This window comes from Rhinatrema bivittatum, chromosome 14 (genome assembly GCF_901001135.1).
Source record: "Rhinatrema bivittatum chromosome 14, aRhiBiv1.1, whole genome shotgun sequence".
In the NCBI taxonomy this organism is placed as follows: Eukaryota; Metazoa; Chordata; class Amphibia; order Gymnophiona; family Rhinatrematidae; genus Rhinatrema; species Rhinatrema bivittatum.
The window spans coordinates 23,959,432-23,978,306 of record NC_042628.1 but is presented as its reverse complement, the minus strand read 5'-3'; the positions used below and the strand labels follow the sequence as shown (position 1 = coordinate 23,978,306).

Here is an 18,875-nt window from a genome sequence, read left to right as displayed (position 1 = left end):
TGTTTTTCTGTTTATTTTCCCTGAATTTATTATTTGTTATATAATCATCCAAATGTCAAAAAAGCCTATGTAAACCCCTTCTCCCTCATGATTTTCTCCTGTTTTTGTTGGTTATAATTAACATCTATTTCTTTGGGGGAAAATAAACTAAAACTAGCTTTGTGCTTCAGCCGGAATTGCCAAATCTTTGCCATCTTTCAAGGCTTTTTAATCCTAATTGACAAGAGCATGCACATGGTTTGATCTTTGCCCGATGTGCCAAAATTTACTTTGTGTAATTTTCTTGAAGGGAAGTTTCTATAATTTCTGCTGGTACAATATTCATTGTATGAAGAGAAGTTTCTGCAACCACTTCTTTACTTGTATCATGGTGTATTGTAAAAACCTATCCAGTGCTATGTATTTAAGATTTTTTTCATCTAACAGCTTCACCTTCCTTCTTTGTGCTCCTTCCTCAGTCAGACCCTGCTGCAGCTTGGGCTATGGTGCATTGACTTCATTTGTAGCTATAGTCTTGTACAAATCTTCATACCTTTTGTACATTTTTTACATGCTGTTTTAATTTTTTTTTTTTTTTTTTGCTGATCTACACAACAATCTACACTCTCACCTTGAAAGAACAATTATAGAAATATTCCAGACTTAATAAAGAATAAACAGAAGTCTATTTTGAACTGCTGTGTGGCTTGGCTAGGCAGCCAAGAAAACCTATCTGACTAACTTAGTCTGTATATTCAGTAGCAGAAGAGCACTACTGAATGTACCTAGCTCTTCTAAGGTTAATTGGATAAGTGTATCTATAACTTTAGGACAGGTCTTTGGCCTCTCCAGAGTTAGCCAGATAAGTTATCTGGCTAACTCAGCTTCTCCCCGGAGTACCTAACTATATTTAGCTAGCTAAGTAGTTATCTGGCTGAATCCAGGCAGATATCCAGATAAATGGTAGTGGCTGAATAAGTCAAAACGTATCTGGCTAAGAAGTGCTGAATATCTGCCTCAGTCTTGATTGCTATCTCGTTACACCCTTTATGGCAAACCCAAATTAGCTCCTTCAAAAAACTGCATTAACAAGGTACATAATCTAAATAGAACCCTCTTGTTTCCAATCACAGTAATTGATCTGATTGGGTGAAGGATCAAGCTGATATCTTCTGCCTCAAATTCACTTCATAGAAGTCAAAAATTGTATGCTGAACAGAGATACCCAGTACTCTGAATAAGGTTATACCAAAAGGTACAAATTGATAGGGGAAGTTATAAGAACATTTCAATGTTTGAATATTCCTTGGGGCACTGTCCAGTCCATCCTAAAGTGGAAAACGTTTTTGGCATCACCCAGACACTGCTGTGATCAGGCTGTCCCTCTGAAGTCTGTGGCCTCGGGTTAAGGAAACTGCTGTAGAAGGTCACTGAAGCCTATGATTTAACTACATCGTTTTCTGACTGATAAAGGGGGAAAAAAACATTGACTTCAATAAACATGGCTCGTCTGAGAGGGTGACGAGAAGGAAGCCACTGCTGAAGAGAAGCCATATGAGGTGCCACAAGGAGTTTGCTAAGAAATACGTGACACTGCATGCATGCGGGAGAAGGTTGTGCTTGGAGAGCAAAGCAGAACTTCTGGTCTCCATGCTAAGTGATGTGTGGTATAAAATAGAGCATGTTACCCTACTAACAGCATTCCCACACTATAGCAAAATGGTAGCATTTATGTTGTGGGGGATTCTTTGCAGTAGTTGGGACAGAGGCTTGTGAAAAATTAAAGGAAATATGGATAGTGCAAATTACAGACTTAATTTTTGGGTACTTGCCAGGTTCTTATGGCCTGGATTGGCCACTGTTGGAAACAGGATGCTGGGCTTGATGGACCCTTGGTCTGACCCAGTATGGCATTTTCTTATGTTCTTATCCTGGAGGAAAACCTGTTTCAGTATGTCATAGACCTGGGACTGGGGAGAAGATTCACCATTCAGCAGGGCAATGATTCTAAGCACAAAGCAAAAGCAGCAATGGAGTGACTCAGTAAGAAGAAAGTGAATGCCTTTGAGTGACCTAGTCAAAGCCCAGACTGAATCCAACAGAAAATCTATGGCAAGACTGCCAACTTGAAACACCTTGAACAATTCTGCCAAGAATGGGCAAGAGCTGCCATCCCACTATATAAAGTTGGTTGATGCTTACTTTAAATGACTCATGATTGTTACAAAAGGGTCAAGAGATATGAAGACTTAGTGCCAAAAATAAGTCTTGATTGCTTTATTTGGAATATTTCTGTAGTTCTTTCAATGAATATGTAGAGTATGTTGTATAAATCAGTGGGAAAAAAGTCCCTCTTTAATGCATTTTGATGTGTTTTTCAGATGGCAGAATAAAAAATGTGAAACACTTATTAACTCTCTCCCTAATTCTAAGAAGCCATTAGTGATAGTCCTGTCATCAGGTGGGCTCACCTTAGTTTGCATGATCTTTGTCCTATGCAGCTAGGAATTGTTTTGGTAATTAGACCCTGGAGTAGAGGTAAATGCCTCTTTAATCATGACTGGCGTAATTATGTAGGCTACCCAGTGATCCCAACTCTTGTCCAATAATGGTGCTTATTCATTGATGTCCATTACTGGGAGGAATACACGAGGACTTGAAAAAATGATCCCTGTGTCAGGAAGTTCACCATTCCAGAGTTCTGTGGTATCTTGGTTGTACTGTGCCAGTCTTACACTTTTCTTCTTTTCTTTTCCAGCATTCTATGGATTTTTTACTCTTTCAGTTTGGCCTTTGCACTTTTAAATTTGATTACGTAGAAGACAAGTATGTATGTATTTGTTACTATATTTGGTTCTTATATTGCCTATTTTTGCACTGCTAATCACTTTTTTCAATGTTTTCTTTTCCCTGCTCTCTAGGTACATAATAAAATCATTTAACTTTTATATTTTTCCGAAGCCTTTCAACAGAAGTTCACCAGACGTCAAGTTTGTTTGTCAGGTATAGTAGGCAAATGGTGTGATATTTAGTGCACTTGCTTATAGCTACCAGAAATTGTTGCAGTGTATTGTATCTGTGCAAGAGATTGCAGTTTGGTTAAAATCCCAGATTTATTTAGAAGTGGCAGGCTGGAAGTTTTATACAAACTTGCATTAAACCACCTAAACACTTGAGCATGCTATGCAGGTGAAATCAACTCACTGTAAATAACTAGGGTGTTGCTGTGTAATTGTACATTGGGATGTGCTAGGTTTCTGGTGACAGCTTAATTGTGCTGTTAGGTAAGATGAATGTAAAGTTCCATGTCCCCACAGACAAGCTGAGTGGTTTTAACCCACTGCATGCAGGGAGATGTAGTATCTCTATACATATATATCTGTCTGTCGTGATAGTTCGTTGCTAAGACCTTACGTAACGAGTTACTTGGTTTCTCAAGGTTGTCCTAAAACTGTCACATCAGGTCAGTAGGAAATAACCATATTTTCAGATATGTACCAGGGTAGGATTGGCCTTACTGTCACTGTTTTGACATGTCCTCTCTGGTGCTCAGTTCATGTGCCTTAAACTTCCTGATCTACAGTATATACTAAGGCTTTAATGGCCTGTATGTATAGTGACTAACAATTTGCAGGAAACTGAATTGTTGGATCAGAGGTTGTACTATCTTGAAGGTGCAAATATACTGACTTCTGGGTGTTTTGCCTTTCTTGCCCTTTGTTCCCTGTACTTAGATTCGTCCAGTTTGAGAGACTTAGACCATGTGGTCTTTATCTGCCTTCATTACTATGTTACTATGTTATAACTCTATTTGATCCTTCGGGGAATAGTTTCATACTGTGTAATTTAGATGGTTTTTTTTTTCCCTTTGGCATTTCAGAGTTCAAGTATAGACTTTCTGGCAAACCAAGGGTTTGATTTTAATAAAGTTTTTCGGAATGGTAAGTTTATTTTTTAAACTTATTTTTATAAATTGTTTTGAATCTGTTTTATAATTAGCATTTAATATTATGTAGCCTTTGTAGACGGGGCATATCCATCCCTAGTTTGGCCTTTCTGAAAATAACACTGTTTGGGTAAGTGTTACATTGAGGGAGGGGGGGGGGGGGGTTGGTGCAAAAGAGAAAAACTTCCCCTGAGGAAGTGAAGGCAGTTTGCTGTGCTTTTGGCTCCTTACTGTACCAGGCTTGGTGGTATCGGGGTTCTTGGTTTTATAACACTTTAAAGACTGTAGAAGGGAGACAAAAAGTAAATAGTAAACCAAAACACCCAGTAACTGTCCAGATTAAGCAATGGCTGTTGTGTGGTTTTAAGCAGAAACTAATGGTTCATACCAATAGGAATGGTCATGAAGTTATTACCATGGGTAAATTATTACTTATGCTAGGGGCTAACAAATGTTTGGTGTCCAGATAGTCCACTTCTGTGTTTATATTCAGATTTAAAACTATTATTTACATGTGGTATCTTGTATTTTATAGTGAATACAGTGTACTTGTAATTCCCTTATCCTGTTATACCAGTCCAGATGTGTGCATTAACTCCTCCCTTCTGGCACATAGGAAAGGACACACCTCTTTCTGTGACATCGTTAATGGTTGCCATGGTGTAGCTCCAGCAAAAATCTAGTAGTCTGTCTCCAGCAGATGGCAGGACATGACTTGTGCAGTAGGATCGTGACTGCTAGGCTTCAGCCTGGCTTGGTGGAGAATTTTTTGGGGCAGTTCTGCATTTGTTAACCTCTTCCTGCTTTGACAGTAAACTGCGAGCTAGGCTTCTGGTGCTTTCTAGTTAAGCCCCTGTGTAAGGCTCCCAGCCCCAGATGGGATTTTGTTGTGCTTAGTGGAAGCTTGTTCTTGGCACAGGAGGAGTTTGAAGCTGTTCCCCTCCCCGGCTTATTAAAACTTTAAAAAAAAAAAAAAAAAAAAAAGACCATGGAGAAGGTGAGGTGATGAGCTGCTTCTGCTGAAGTAGGCAACTGGAAGAAGGTAGGTCTCCAGTGGATTGGGGGTTTCTTTGTACCTCTGGATGGAGCAACTTATCCTAAGTAACTTTTGAATATTGCTTAATGTGTCGTCTTGAAAATTTAAAGCTGGTGGGTCTTCCCTTTGTTGCAGGCATAAATTGTATAAAGAGGAGATTAATGGCAGTGTAATCAACTTTTATTTATTTATTTTTTAAATCTATAATGAGCTGAAGATGGAAAAACTTAGATACTGGGAGTTCTACAGTTGAAAGACCTTAGCAAGCAACGAATATTGTGCCACTGGTGGTGCAGTTTGGTAGAGAGTTGAGCGTTTGTGTATGGCCAGCACATGATGCAGTCGGATAAAGCTCTGTCTGCTAGTCAAATGGAAATACACATTTTTAAGTGGTCTATATCTGAAATAGGATTAGTGTTTAATTGTATACACAAAAGCAATCCATGACGTTATCAGGTGGTATTAAAACTGGTTATGATTGTTTTCTTTAATAGGAATTCCTTACTTGAATCAGGAAGAAGAAAGACAGCTCAGAGAACAATACGAGGAAAGGCGATACCAGGCCAATGGTATAAGCACAGTGTCCTACATCTCTCCCAACAGTGCAAAGACTCCTGTGAATGTCCCTGAAGAGCAGAAAGCTTTCATTGAGAAAGTGGTGTAAGTTGAATTTTAAATGCGACTTAGGTTCTCACTAAATTGAGCAACTTTTTGCAAAGCATACCTGCTGATCAGGGTCTTGGAAGGCAGTGAGAATGTCCACCAGCCTGATGGCTCAGTGGTAGCATTACCATATGGGAGATCTGCATTACATACCACTTGGTCATCTTGACATTGCATGTCCTGCAGAGATGGTGGTCAGTCGAAGTTTTCTATTACTCCAGAGCGACATCCTCTTGATTCAATAGTACAGTTGTACCAGGTTCTGGAGAGAAATGTAATCTGTGCATTTAAGCCAGAAAGCTATTGTTTTTAATTGGCTAGACTAGATGGGAGTGGAACTAAGGCAGAGGGTTGGAGAAATCCATGTATTAAATAGGTTGTGACTGCCCATTTATGGCAGGTAGCAATTTGATTTTGGAGATTTAAGTAGTCTGAAAGAACTGCTGGACCAAAAATAACATTTGTGGATTCTTGGGTACTAGTACTGGTTTTCAAGGGAAACTTTACAGCTTTCTGCTGAGACTGATGTGCAGACCAGAGCTGGCATTGTTACAATATGGGATATCTTTCTGCTAATCAGATGAAACCAGTCCTCCATTTACTCCCCCTCCAAAAAAAAAAAACTTAAGCAAATGATTTGTCTCATTCCACTTAGGTTTTGCTGTACAAATCTTTGTAGAGCAGTATTCAGTTTGTGTTGAGATGATTTACGAATACCTAAGCATGTAAGATGCTGTAGGTAATGAGCAAAAATGGAAAGTCTGAACGGTAATATTCCAAACAATGGCTAACTTTATTTTTAATTTGAAATGTATGCAAACAGAACTATAGACTACAGAACGTATTGCCTCCAGCTTAAAACATATGGTGGTAATTTTGGAAATGCATGTGTTTTGATAAGTTGCAGGTACACTTTTTTTTTTCCAAAAGGAAATGTTTAACTTTGTAACACCAATCTCAATTCAAAACTTTAGCGATAACGTAGAAGACTTCTTACAAGATAAAGAAAAAACCGTGTTGGAGTTGGAGCCATGTACAGGGTGAGTTCACTTGAGCCCTGTGGAGAGCCTTTGTTTTAGCCTTCAGTCTCTTTTAAAGGTGTCCATGTGCACAGTTGTTCAGTGGTCTTCGCCTCCTCACCACCTGGGTTATTGCTTTTGCTCTAGAAACTTGAGTGTCGATTCACCCACAGTGCTTTCCCATAGAAAGCAAGTGGGAGCCAAATATTGGGTTTTCCTGACTATCTGCTGTTGTGAAAGGGACCTGCTGCTGCTTTTGGTGTATTGTCCATTTACAAGGGCCCAAGAAATATTTGGAGTGAGCAGAAGCTGAAATGTTCATACATTCTGGCTTCATTCCACCTGTACCACTGCCCACAAATGGCTTTTGTGTTCCTCAGGCTCTATCCAGACTTATTCCAGCTCAGGAGTAAGTCTGGCCAACCTTCTGTTTGCCTGTGTAGCTGCCATTATTTCTTGTGAGGGGATACTTATCATTTGATTTTCCTCCCATGGGAGCTAACCTGTCCCACACATCAGCCTGGAATCAGAAAAAGTGGACTGTCCTATCTGGAGCCACTTCTGGTTGCTTTTAAACAGTGGTGTGAAGATTCATTTGTGTGTAGGTGTTGGGCTTCTTGCTATTAAAAAAAAAAACTTTTTATATTTTTTTATTAAATTTTATTAAATGTTTTTTATTAAAATTGCTATTTTTTATTCTTGCTATTAAAAAAAAAAAAAAAAAAAAAAAAAAAAAAAAACTTAAATAAAAAAAAATAAAATTACCTCATGCTGAGGTCAGTCTGACCACTGGCTTTTGTCTTCTACTTTTTTCTTTATGGGACCGATAACATGAGATTAACTAATGTCCGATAAATCATGAAGCAGCTAGCTTTTTCCTTGCCTTAGAAAAGGATGGGCCCCAAATGCCTTAATGACTCTTATCGACCCCTGTTCAGTCTCCTGCACAGCCCTTATGCTAGTCTTGAAGAATAAATGTTTGGATGACCTTCCTAAATAACTGTTTGCCTCTGCCTTCTTTCTGATCTCAAAATGGTGAATCATTCCTTGCAGTGTAACTTTATGGTTGCTGATTTTTCATGGGGGGGGGGGGGGGGTGTCTGACTAACTTTAGTTTCCATGTAAAGATCTGTTTTAATTGAGTTTTGAAATGGAAGGTCTTTTCTTCATTAGCTGTGAATGTTCTGTGATATTAACTGCTGTTCATAAAACTGGGCATTGGCTCAGTTTTTTTAGGAACAAAATATGTAGCAATATAACATTGTAAAAAATGTTTTATTTGTTTTTGATTAGATACCAGAGGAAACTTATTTTTCAGACATTAAACTGGAAGTAAGTATTTAAACTTTGCTCTCTATATTCCTGCTTTTGATGAATAATCTTACTGTCTGGAGATGTTCTGTTTTGATGATAACTAGTTGGAAGTTCAGGGTTTCATTCCTGGAAGCACTTGGTCTGGGCCTATTGGTAACATGTACATTACTATATACCAACGGAAGGTTTGTGTACTATCAGAGTACCACTAAATATACTTTTCTATTTACATTAAATTAAAAATAGAATCGCTGATTGGTTACATGTAGTAGCCTATTTGGTACATTTAAGTTAATGTGTGTAGAGTATATGCTGTTTAAAATATTTGTAATACAAAGACACCTTGATTCAAATTACACTGTCAGGATAGCAGAGTGAGGCTTCATAAGTATTGCATCAAACTATTGCCAGTAAAATGAAGTCTGCTTGTCTTTGTTCAGATACCCAAGAGGCATTCATGTTGAGACACTAGAGTCTGAAAAGGTAATATGGGGTGGTTTTGTGCATATCTTGATGGGACTACACCTTATTTTATAAACCACATAATGTTTAGAATGATCTGTCTCCCATATTTACTGCTAACATTTTTAATTCTTGAATGGTGCCAAAGCCACCTTGTACAGTATGTATAAATATTAGGATGTGGTGAGAGAGAGGCTTGACTGGATTGAAGGGTATAGACAGGGGGACCTGTATCTGTGCTAGAGGACCTGCACGTTGGAGGAAGGCTAAAATTTAACTAAACCACTGGCTTGGAATAACTTCTGATACTTGGGTTCTTGGCATTTATAATATAAACCTCTAAAGCACTGATTCAATCTTTGTGTATTACATAATTTAAAATGTTTCTTATTACATTTAGAATTCCAAAAACTTCCGTAAAACAATATTCTTCAAAGCAATACTTAAGCAATGTGAACAGGGAAAACCTCAGACAGCACCCCTCAAAATAAAAAAATAAAATAAAAAATCCAGACTCTTGAGGTGCTCAGTCAAACTGCATCACATCGCAAAATTAGCTTAAATCATTCAGCACTGCATGTTCTTAATATTTGTTTATAATTTTAGCATTTCCTTTCTACACAAATGCATAGGATAAATTCTTTTTTTTAAAAGGAAAAATACAAATTGGTATCTATAATTTGAAAGGTTGCAGAATATGCCTATTGGTCATACCTACAAATTGCCCACCAAAACTCACTTGATCAGTATCTTGACACTAAGAATTGCTAGAAAAGGAGCTAGTCTCCTCTTGAACAGTGGAGTTGAGCCCATTCTAATAGGGGAAAGAGGATGAGCATTACACTGTAAGTACTTCTGATCCTGGTAAGACTGGACTCTGTCCCTTATACCTGAGGGCTTCTGAAAAAATTTCCCTGGGCACCTTAATTCCTTTCTCAAATGGGATTGGCTACATTCTAGATCTGAAGGATGCTTAAACATATATATATTTTCTGAAACCTGGAAATTTCAGACTTACCATATCCAGTATCACATACTGCCTTTTGCTCTGGCATGCGCATTACATATATTCACAAGTCTTGCGGTAACATTTCAGTAACATAGAAACAGAGAAATGATCCACCCAGTCTGCCCAACAAGCTTATGCCAGTATCTGCTGCACTGTGCAGGTTACCCCCATGCTTATCTGTTTCCCAGACCATAAAGGTCAGGATCATCTGCTGTTTGAATCTAGTTTCTCTTAACCGTTGCCGTGAAAACGGAGCAATGCTGGCGTTGCATCAAAAATATGTTGCCACTTTGCAAGCTGTTATCTGGTTTAGGAATAACATACACGCTGACAATGTTCAGATGCTGCTTCCTGTTAAAGGAACCATTGAGAATACTTACATTGTTGGAAATCTATATGTCCTCAATACAATTGCTTATGCACATGAAATTAGCACTAAATCAAGACTGAAATAATGTTAGTCTATTGCTTAAATACACTAACTTCCTATAAAATAGGTTCTTCTGACTTTAGGTTAGTTAATTCTACACAGGATTTAGGGGTGATTTTGGATAGTGAACTAGAAATGAAAATAATATGATCAGAGATGGTTTTAAGAAACTCCATATTTTAAAAAGACTTAAACCACTTCTATATTTTAATGATTTTAGAACAGTTGTACAAGTTTTGATGTTTTCTAAGCTTGATTATTGTAACGCTCTTCTTTTTGGTCTTCCATATAATTCTGAGACCACTACAACTACTAGAGAATGCAGCTGCAAGAATTCTAACTGGTGTTTAAAAAAAAAATCATATCACAATCTTAAAATTTGCTCTGGTTACTGATAAAATATAGAAATGAGTACAAAGTCCTTTGCTCAATACACATCAATAAACAATGAGAGAATAGAATGGTTAAGTGCTTCTTTGCAGATTCATACTCCACAGTGCAATCTATGATCAGCGAATAAAGGTTTGTTAGCTATTCCTTCGGTTAGATCTGCCCATTTGAGTAAAGTCAGGGACAAGAGCAATATCTTTAGCTGGGCCCAAGTTATGGAATTCCCTTCCTCTTGATTTAAGACTACAGTCAAATCATCAGATATTCAAAAGATTTAGACATGGTTATTTACACAAGCGTTTGGAGGTAACTTAAGGGAGTTGTACTTTATTAAGGGTTGAGCTTTGAGAGGTTGATTTTATTATGATTGTATCTCTTACTGTTTTATTAAATGATTTGTGTTTTAATTTTATTTTTAGGCGAGGACTGATTTTAATTGTAGCTTTTATATTTGTTTAAATGGGCATTGGGAATAGTTATGATGGATATCAGAATATTGGTATTCAAAATAATATAAATATCAGGCTTAGTGATTAAGGGGTAGCAAGTGCAACATCAGCCAGTTACTCCCATGTTTTCTTCCCCAAACTGTAAGTCAGGACCCTCATTGGTTGCTGTCTGAATCCAATTCCCCTTTTTTCACTGCTGTTAAAGCAGAGAGCAATGATGGAGTTGCATTAACAGTATCAAGGCTTATTGGGTAAGGGTAGCAACTGCCACACCAGCAGGTTACCCCCATGCACTATTTTCTTTATTTCCATCCTCTAGACTTTAGGGATCCACAGTGTTTATCTCATGCCTCTTTGAATTCATTTGTTTTCGTCTTCACCACCTCTTCCAGAAGGGCATTCCAGGCATTAATTACCCTGTCCGTGAAGAAATATTTCCTGATACTGTTCTGAATCGTCCTCCTTGGAGCTTCATTTCATGACCCCTAATTCTATTGATTTCTTTCCAACAGGAAAGGTTTGACCCAGAATGGCATATCTTATGTTCTTCTTATGTAGGATTATACCTCCTGTTGTCAGACTACCCAGATACCGGACTGGGCTATTTCTTAGGGAATGATACTTAGAGCCATATGCTTGGCAGGCAAGAATGACCTTGTGCATGAACTGGTTTGAATCCTGGAACCCCATGTGTAATCTCTAAATGGTGGGGGAAACAAACTAGATATTCTGTAAGTGGGGCATGCCCATCGTAGATCTGTTTGTATCTACTCTATATAGAGGTCCCACTCTTCCAGAAAGAAGATTCAAGGCAAACTAGTCATGGATGCTTTTGCTGTAAATTGGGGTCTGGGTCTGCTGTATGTGTAGCCTCTCTAAAGGCAGGGACCTTGAAACTCAAGAGACAAGGGACTATGATTTTCCTAGCTCCCTATTGGCCAAGACAGATTGATTCCCAGTCCTCTGAGAGATGTCACTGGGGAATTTCCCAATCTGACTGGATCCATAGTACTCATTCAAGGTTGGACTATTGTGCCAGCCTAACATCGGGTCCCTGACTCTCACAGCCTGAATGTAGAGAGTAACTCTACAATCCCTAGATCATCTTGAAGATGTGGTGGTAGTCTTGCTTCTAGGAAGGACTCCATGAGGAAGTCCTATGCTTCAAAGTAGAAGGGGTTTGTCTTCTGGTTGAGGTACAGGCTCAATATACTTCTGCTCCACACAAACTGATTCCCTGTACGTTCCTGGATCAGTCCAGACAGTGGGTTGAGCCTCCTGTCCAGCAGATGGAGACAGAGAAAAACTGAAAGGGTATCCTATATCAGGACAGTGCTCACCTTGCCCCCTCAGTATTTGTCTCCAGCAGATGCAGATAGTTGAACCTGCGATTCCCTCCTTTTAGCTCTATTTCTTTTCTTTTGGTACGAGGTTGTTTTCTTCTCTTGCCACTACTTTCACAAGATCAAGCAAGTATTTCCTGTAAAAAAAAAACAAAAAACTAGACAGAAAACAGTATTTTATCTCCACAGGAGACCGTTTTGTCTCGTAACTCGGTCCTAGGGGGGATTTTCCCCTTGAGTACTCAGCCTAGGACCTCCTGTTCCTGGTGACCCTTTATTCTCCCTGCCTAGGGGTGATACTGGTGGTCCAGTCACCCCCCCCTTCTTGTGCCTGGCTGACCGTAGAGATGTGATATGCCTCGGGTCTTCTGAAGTAAAATAAAAAAAAAAACAGGCATTTCCTGCGATTGTTTTGGTCCTGCAGGCAGGGGAGGTTTCGGAGTGGGGCTTCTGAGCTCAGTTCAGGCAGGCACAGCTGATTTCTTCCCTCCACGGCAGTTAGCTTCACTAAGATATTCTGATAGGTCACCTAAGTGTAATTGGTGTGTACCATCATTTTGTGAAAAGTAAACCCATCTCTGTTCAGCCTTTAGTTGTCCTTTTATGCAAGGCTGGCTTCACTTGAAGCCTTCCACCTTCATAGGATCTGTTTGGTATTGAGCAGTTGATATATAGACTCGGGACCTTTTAATCCTGTGAGCTGATGTGTGACCCATGTCACATTGTTTTGTGGCAGTCATTTTGGCTAGCAGATTCCATAAGCCCCAGGCCCTAGAAACTTATCCATTGTATATGAAGGTTTTTTCATGTTAGGATGCATGTGCAGAAGCACCCTAAATTCAACATTTTTCTCAGACTTCATGTCCACAAAAGTGAACAAGTTATACAGTTTGGACTGCAAAAGAACCTTAACCTGAAACCCTTAAAGTCCACCCAGCTTTTTGATACCAAAAAGGCTGGCATTGCCAAGCACACTCGAGTTGGCTAGCAGATGGCATCTTCTGTTAAACCCTGGCAGGTCTGGATCTGTTGGGTCATGTCAAAGCTGATAGAATCTGAGCTATAGAGGTGTCTGTAATCCACCTAAGGCCCCTACCATGGAGGACTACAAAACTGCAATATGGAGTTACATCCGCACATCACATTATTGCTTGGGTAGATTTGGCAAGTCTATCCTGCAGAATCGGAGGTTTAGAACCTAACTCATCCCAATCCCAGGACCATTATTTTGGTTCTAGCTGCTTCTATTAAAAACGGGAAAACAAATGGCCAGCTGTGAGGAAAAGTTGTTTTTTTTTTTTTTTTTTTTTTTGCACATTACCACTGTATTTGGCATTTTTAGTTTGTTTGGGGCAGACTGTAGCTAGGGTTTCCTTGCTTATGAGGACTGCCATCCTGCTTGCCCTTGGAGAAAACAGGGAATGGATATCAATTTTCTCTACCAAGATAGTATCTCAACTGAAGGTATCTAATTTGTTGAGATCCTGGGGCAGTTTTAAGCAGGCTGTCTCTTTTTCAGAAAGAACGCTATATCGTCATTAGCAAGGTTGATGAAGAAGAACGGAGACGAAGAGAGCAGCAGAAGCAAGCTAGAGAAGAGGTGGGAGGCTTCCTACTAGATTGTAGGCTTTTTTTATTTATTTAGAAACTTCAGGATATTGCCATCTTTTAAACTCTTGACCTAGGGGACTCATACCATTTTGAGGTTTTTTTTTTTAAGCATGTCTTTCCAAATGATGCTCATGATGGCTTATGGCATTATTGGATTTCAGTTACATGGGCCCTAAATTTGGCTTTCCTGGTTCTCAGCCCATCGCATTAACCCTTGACCCATTCCTTCAGCTCAAAGAGCAGCTAAGCATTCAGACATGGTTTTCGCCAAGTTGAATGGTTGGTATCACTGTTACCTATAGCACTGTGTGCCGTGAACGCTTTTTTTGTATAATTTTTTAAAGTATTAAGTGGACTGTTTTAACTTCCCATGTTATCCCCAACAGATACTTATTGTACAGTGAAATTACAGATGTCTCTCTATTCTATGAACATTCCCTGGCACATATCACTCATTCAAGGTCACATGATGCATCAGTTCTTTAGATATTCAGTTATATCCAATTATTCAGCAATTCTTAGGTCACCTTCAACATTTTTTCCCATAGCCTAAAATAACCCTGTCGAAATGTGGGGGGCACTTTCTTAGCATTTCTAAAGCTGGGTGCCATTGACTTCCAGACAATGGCAGAGGGCACTTCATCATGCCAGTAGGACAAGATTGTCTTTCTTTGCTGTTGTAAGTGAAACGGCAGTGAACTTTTTCCCACCACCAGGCAAACAAATAGCCCCCTCTCGAATAGATGCACTTTACTGTCCCATTGGACAGACCTTTCCTACAGCTGTTTTAAGAGCTCACATCTGTCTCAAGAACATTTCTGAACTTATTTTTCTATTCTTAGGAAGAACTAAATGATGCTGTGGGGTTTTCCAGAATCATTCATGCCATTTCCAACTCTGTAAGTTAACTTATCTTTCTCATTTGTTTAATGTAATCAATCTGATACAATAACTTTTGTTGTTTGCCTGCTTAGGGTAATCTCTTCCCATAAATTCAGAATAGGCAAAAAGTCCTAGTGAATCATTAAGTGTTTAAATCAATTGCACTGTAACACTACATGTTTAAATCTTTATTTTCAATGAATCATGAAAGACTAAAACATTTTGACACCACAAAGGCCATGTGTATTGAGCATTAATCCCATAGACCCAAAATGGGGACTTGCACTTCAGTGTATCAGACTCAGGTGTAGAAGAAATTTGTCACCCATTTAGCTAACATTACATTGGATCTTATGGTTCTACAATCTAACTCTGTTTTTAGTAAGCATTAAGAACACCTTGTCAGAATAATTGGATATCTAGAAGTGAAGACACTTGCTGCTATCCCTTTAGGATTTGGTTTTGTACAGAAAGTCATACTGCTTGTTAATTTCTATAAGTTTTGTCTTTTTTTTTTTTTTTTTTTTTTTAGTTAAAGGTTTGAGGTCCCATTTTATGGAATGCTCTTCCATTAGCAACTCATGAGATTTCTGATTGTTTAGGAAGCAGCTTAAAAGCCTTTTGCTTTTCTCAAGTCTCTGGTAGTTAAAATGCTTAGATGTATTGCAGTTCTGCAGTTTTATTGTATGACTTTTCTTAAGTGTTATGTAATATGTTCTGAACTACTTGTCTGGGTAGGTGGAATATAAATATTTTAAATATTAACCCCCCTCCGTGACACTGGGCAGGGAATCTTTGAATTCCATGGGAATTTTTTTTCCATAAGAGATGGCTTGCAGATAGGTTTCTCACTTTTAATTATACTGACATACTGTAGTATAATATGAGCCCTCTGGATACTGTGGATTATTTAGCAACTTTTCCTGCTTCTGATCAATTTCTTTTTTTTCCCTCAATAGGCAAAGCTTGTTGTGGGACACAACATGCTCTTGGATGTCATGCATACCATTCACCAGTTCTTTTGTCAGCTGCCTGAAGTAAGTGGTTAATGTAGTTTGGTTTTTTTTTTCTTCTTCTGCAGCTATCTGTTCTGCCCACAGCACTGTACTGGTAGCTTGTAATTTCTTTGATTTCCATTGTTTTGTATCTTTAGCTATAGGGCATAAACCTTCTTTACATTTGGAATAATTTCTGCTCCAAAGTCAAACTTACTCTTATGTTGATGTGCTGCTTTTAATTTACCCAGAAGCAATGATTTTATGATCAGCATACAAAAAGGGAACTTCAGAACTACCTAAGAATTATTATTATTATTATTATTTTTAATTTTTATAGACCGAAGTTCTTGTAGGAACTACAAATCAATCCGGTTTACATACAACTTTTAAATGCCCAAAAAGAGTAGTGGGCTTTACATAGAACAGTTGATCAATAAAACAGGTAACAATAGAACTAACAATAAATTATGGAACAAATAGAATAGATAACCAATTAAACATAGTAATGTAGTAATAAATATTATATAGAAAAAAAAAAAATATAAGAGATAGAGTAAATGGAGTGTGAGTAAAGTATAAATACAAAGATGAAAGAGCTCAAATTAAGGTACAGTTGAAAAAAATTGTAATAGGAAAAACAGTGAGAATGACATTCAGAATTAAGATGGCAAGTCAGTCCTATAGCTGTAAGCTTTCTCCCTGTTTTCTAGCCTCTCTGAAAAAAGTCCCTTCCTTTTACTTAACTATTTATACCTTTTAAAAACACCCCCATTGTAATGTAACCTGTAAATTACTTGTATATTTGTAGCTTACTCTGCACTAACCTATATGAAAGGAGCATAGCTCTCAACCTAGTCACAAATGGATTGTTACTTTTAGCCTTATTTTCTAAGGCTATCGTACGCTTGCGCTACCAGCACAAGCGTGCGATAGCCTTAGAAATCGTAGCGCACGCCTGCGAAGGGGACTCCCGGCGCGCGCACAGGCGAGTGGCCCGTGCGCGCGATTCAGTATTTAAATTAGGTCCAGCGGTAGAAATGGGCAAAAGGAGGCGCTAGGGACACTAGTGCATCCCTAACGCCTCCTCTTGGCCCGGAGTGGCGGCTGTCAGCGGGTTTGACAGCCGAAGCTCAATTTTGCCGGCATCGGTTCTCAAGCCTGCTGACAGCCACGGGCTTAGAAACCGGATGCCAGCAAAAGGGAGCGTCTGGTTTTCAACCAGACAGCTGCTGGCCAACTTTATTTAAAAAAAAACAAAACATTTTTGCTTTTTATTTACCCTTTGGGACCTCAGACTTAATATCGCCATGATATTAAGTCAGAGGGTGCACAGAAGCAGTTTTTACTGCTTTTTCTGCGCACCCTCTGTGCACTTTCCTGGTGCGCGAAGAAATTAGCACCATTAGTAAGCGCTCTGCTGCAAGCTTCCCCAAATATAATGGCTAATTCAGCCTGCTTATAGACATAAAAAGCAAGTTTACTTACCGTAAACTGTTTTCTATAGACAGCAGGATGAATTAGCCATAGAATGCCCACCTGCCTCCCTGGAAAGTAGACTGCATAGCTAGAATTAAGTCTGATAGACTGAAGAGGCTCATGAGGCAATGCCTGCACAGAACAACCACTCAAAGCTCTACTAGTTTGGAAAGAAATTCTTTTGGTGCTGCCAGATATCACCCACATGTAATGGGGCTACTTGAATACCTAGACAAAGTTCACAGAACTTAGAAAATCCAGTGGTAACAGGGGGCAGTCCTGCGCTAGCCGGCAGTGATCACACAGCCACTGTGCGATCGCTGCCAGCGACGTGCCGAATAACTACACCATAAAAAGTGTAATTTGGCATGAAATAGGCAGCAAAAAGGCTCCTTATCTTTTCGCTGTCTGTGCCGTCTTTGTGGAGTCGGCCCCGGTGATGCCCCAACTCCTCTTCCGGGGCAGACTCCGCCCTGATGTCCCCTTCACAGGCGTGCGCTACGATTTCTAGCTATCGCACGCTTGTGCTGGTAGCGCAAGTGAACGATAGCCTTAGAAAATAAGGCTAAATAATCCATTTGTGACTAGGTTGAGAGCTACCTCCTTCCCTTTCCATTTCTCGGCTACGGACTTGCTGTTCCGGGAGTGGGATACCCCGGACCTCAGATTGAAAATGAGTAAAGATGAGATGCTGTTCTATTTTATTTTTCACACGCCCTTGTTGTAATGTAATGCCTTAACAGCAATTGTTCCGTTATAATGGAAACCGATTTTGATATCTTTATCAAGAATGTCGGTATACAAGAATTTTAAATAAAGCCATGGATAAGCTATATCCTCTGCTGGAAGATGCTTTAGAGCTGCTTTGAGTGCCCAAGGTGGATGCGTTGGTATCCGTGGTCACCAAGAAGACCACGATCCTAGTCACAGGGGCCACAGTGCTCAAAGACCTCCAAGACAGGAAGCTGGAGTTGCAGCTTAAGATTTTTGAGGTATCTGCTCTGGGAGTGCAGGCAACCTTGTGCAGTGATTTTGCCTTGAGAGCAGGCCTCCGCTGGGTTCAGCAGTTGCAGGCCAATGCGGATTTCTTGGATGAGGCTGCTCAAGCAGGCCGTCTAGAAGCTTCAATGGCTTACAGTGCTGAGGCACTACGACCTATTGAGGATGTCTGCGAGATCCATGGTATCTGCAGTCTCAGCTCTGAGAATCCTGTGGTTAAACTGGTCTGAAGTGTCCTCCAAGGCACAGCTGGGTTCTTTACCTTTTAAGGGTAAATTGTTTTTAGGAAAGGACTTGGAAGATTTTATTCAATCTCTGGGAGAGAATAAGGTTCACTGCCTGCCGGAGGGACAGGCCCAAGTCAAGAGACTTTCTTGTCCCGGGCCAGATTCAGAGGGAATCGGCGCTTCCGACCAGCTAGAGTTCCCAGTTCTTCTTTTCGTCAAGACACCAACTAGGCAATAGTCCTGGTCCCAGCCCTTTCGGGACAGAAGATTCGGCAGAGCCAGGAATTCCCAGTTTACTTCGGGGGCTAAGTCTTCACATTGAAGGGGTTCCGGTCCATTCCTTGGTGCTTGCAGTAGGGGCAGACTATCCCTATTTTTCGAGGAGTAGGCCAAGGTAACAACGGACCAGTGGGTGCTGGCCGTGATAAGGCAAGGCCACGCCTTAGATTTTGCATGGCGTCCTCGGGACAGGTTTCTCATCTCTCCCTGCAGTTACGCAACCAAGTGAAGAGTGGCCCAGGAAACTTTGCAGTGCCTGTGGCAGTTAGGAGCCATCGTCCCAGTACCTCCAGAGGCAAGAAGGAAGGGCCATTATTCCATTTACTTAGTGGTGCCAAAGAAAGAGGGATCCTTTCAGCCCAT

General features: G+C 39.8%; 1 protein-coding gene across 3 annotated transcripts in view; it reads left to right on the top strand.

The window, feature by feature from the left end:
• PARN (poly(A)-specific ribonuclease) overlaps positions 1-18,875 on the top strand; it is a 185,307-nt gene that overhangs the window by 13,903 nt on the left and 152,529 nt on the right. For all 3 annotated transcript variants that reach the window (XM_029576561.1, XM_029576560.1, XM_029576562.1), the window contains exons 4-13: positions 2,738-2,805; positions 2,901-2,982; positions 3,860-3,920; positions 5,456-5,621; positions 6,599-6,664; positions 7,937-7,975; positions 8,398-8,440; positions 13,560-13,640; positions 14,494-14,550; positions 15,493-15,570. In XM_029576561.1, the coding sequence (XP_029432421.1) occupies positions 2,738-2,805; positions 2,901-2,982; positions 3,860-3,920; positions 5,456-5,621; positions 6,599-6,664; positions 7,937-7,975; positions 8,398-8,440; positions 13,560-13,640; positions 14,494-14,550; positions 15,493-15,570 (741 nt within the window). The remainder of the gene's footprint in view (positions 1-2,737; positions 2,806-2,900; positions 2,983-3,859; positions 3,921-5,455; positions 5,622-6,598; positions 6,665-7,936; positions 7,976-8,397; positions 8,441-13,559; positions 13,641-14,493; positions 14,551-15,492; positions 15,571-18,875) is intronic.